The sequence below is a fragment of the Pterocles gutturalis genome, unplaced genomic scaffold, assembly GCF_000699245.1.
Source record: "Pterocles gutturalis isolate BGI_N339 unplaced genomic scaffold, ASM69924v1 scaffold8228, whole genome shotgun sequence".
Lineage (NCBI taxonomy): Eukaryota > Metazoa > Chordata > Aves > Pterocliformes > Pteroclidae > Pterocles > Pterocles gutturalis.
This window is the reverse complement of record NW_010120384.1, coordinates 2,738-4,663: the sequence shown is the minus strand read 5'-3', so window position 1 is coordinate 4,663 and position 1,926 is coordinate 2,738. Positions and strand designations below refer to the sequence as shown.

General features: G+C 64.7%; 1 protein-coding gene across 1 annotated transcript in view; it reads right to left on the bottom strand.

Moving 5' to 3' along the window:
- Positions 1 to 1,926, bottom strand: part of KIAA0100 (KIAA0100 ortholog) — a gene marked incomplete at its 5' end in the record, with an annotated part of 8,610 nt that overhangs the window by 3,955 nt on the left and 2,729 nt on the right. The window contains 5 exon segments of the mRNA XM_010076884.1: positions 115 to 297; positions 493 to 592; positions 695 to 901; positions 1,007 to 1,164; positions 1,285 to 1,617. Coding sequence (XP_010075186.1) covers positions 115 to 297; positions 493 to 592; positions 695 to 901; positions 1,007 to 1,164; positions 1,285 to 1,617 — 981 coding nt within the window.

Sequence of the window (1,926 nt, the reverse complement as noted above, 5' to 3'; positions counted from 1 at the left end):
TCACCCCAGGCCTCTACCCCCCCGACACACAGATCCTGGAGGTACCCACCCTCCTGCTTCTTCAGCCCAGGGCTCTACCCCCCGCCCCAACACACAGATCCTGGAGGTACGCACCCTCCTGCTTCTTCAGCAGATCCTCCTTCTCCTGGTAGGCGGGAGTCTCGGGGGGCTTTATCTGTGTGGCCAGCTCGGGGTCGATGTCATGGCTGTAGCTGATGTAGTACATGCGGCAGCTGCAGCGAGAGATGATCCTCTGCACCTGCTGGGTCTGCTGGGCTTCTGAGGGCTGGTTCCAGTCTGGGGACAGGCAGGGGGACCATGGTCAGAGCACCATGTCCCAGCACATTGGGGACCCCATGGCACAGGGCTCAGAGCATCAGCCAGCTCCTGCAGCCATCTGGGGACAGGCCAGGCGCTCCCAGCTTCACCAGCCTGGGGGTCACACAGGGGTGGTTTTGGGGTCGGCACGGGGGCCAGCCCCGCAGGCAGTACCTGTGGTGGTGCTGACCATGCCCCCCACTGCCTGCCCGCTCTCCATCAGCTCCTGCACTGAGTCCAGGCTCCGTTGACGGTGCTCCTCAATATTTTTCACCTGGGGACACAAGGAGGCACTGCTGCCTGTCCCTGTTCTCTCTACCCCGGCCAGGGCACCAGCAGTGCTGCCTGCCTCCCACACAGCCCCCCAGCTGCCCACCTCCAGCCAGAGCTGCCCGTGCTCCCTCTCGGTGGGGCTGCTCTCCGTCGTGGCAAAGTACTGCATGCCATCCAGCAAGCACGTCCAGGACGTCTTCTGCTTCAGCGTGTCCCCGTACCAGGCAGGATGGTGCTGGCACTGCAGCAGCTGAGCCTTGGCGGCAGACACAATCACGCAGCCCTCTGTCTCCGCGCCACGCAGCACCATCTGCGGGGGGAGAGAGCCTGGGGGGCAGACAAGCTCTTCTGGGGCAGGCACGGTCCCTCTCCCAGCAAAGCCATGGGGACAGGCAGGGTGGCCGAGGGCAGGTACCTGGCAGTTGACCAGCTCGATGAGGCAGTTGCGGTTGTAGATGTCGTCGGTTTGGCAGGCGGCGATGCCACACAGCTGCTCGCTAGCCCCCGACTCTTCCTCGGTGAAGACGACGAATTTGTCCGTCTCCTCGATGAGCTTCTGCAGCATGTAGGCTCCTGGGGAAGGAGAGAAGGTCAGTGCAAGGCTGTGGGGTACCTGGCTGGGGGGACGCGGTGAAGGCAGGCATGGCTGTGGGCTAGCATGCACGTTGCTGGGCAAGGATTTCCCCTTCTCACCCCCTGAGGAGGCTCTCTCCGGCCGGCCGCTGGTGATGGGAGCGGTCACTCTGGCAGGGACGGAGTGAGCCGAGAGCGTGCCCCGCTTCAGCTTCTTGGCTTGGAGCTGTGTGTCGATCTTCAGCCCCTTCAGTGCCTCGGTGGACAGGTTGCGTTTGAGCACAGCCGCTTTCTTGTAGCCGTCGTAGAGGCCGAAGGCGATGTCCCGGTTGGTGGTGGTCCAGGATGCCCGCAGGTCCACCAAGTGCAGCTGGTGAGTGTGGAAACCATCGTCCCCATCCCGCAGGGGCAGCTCCTGGGCACAGAGGGTCAGAGCATCAGCACGGCAAAGCCACCCCCAGCCCCTGGGAGCCCTGCCAGCCCCCAGAAGCAGGGTGTGGGGACCAGAGCCCAGGGGACCACCCCAGAGCCCTCAGCAGGGGCCCGTACTGGGGATGCTGCGGCTGGAACAAGGCAGCCCTTTGGCCAGGCGCTCGGGAGATCAGAGGCCCTGCAGGTCTGCCTCCTCTCCAGCCAAATCCCTCCCCCGTTGCACCCAAAGCCCAAGGTCCCCTTGTTCCAGGGGGATGCCATCAGGCCAGCACAGGCTGGCGTGCCCTCCGTGTTTGCAGCGGGACCTCCTCGGCTGGGCCGGTGCTGTGC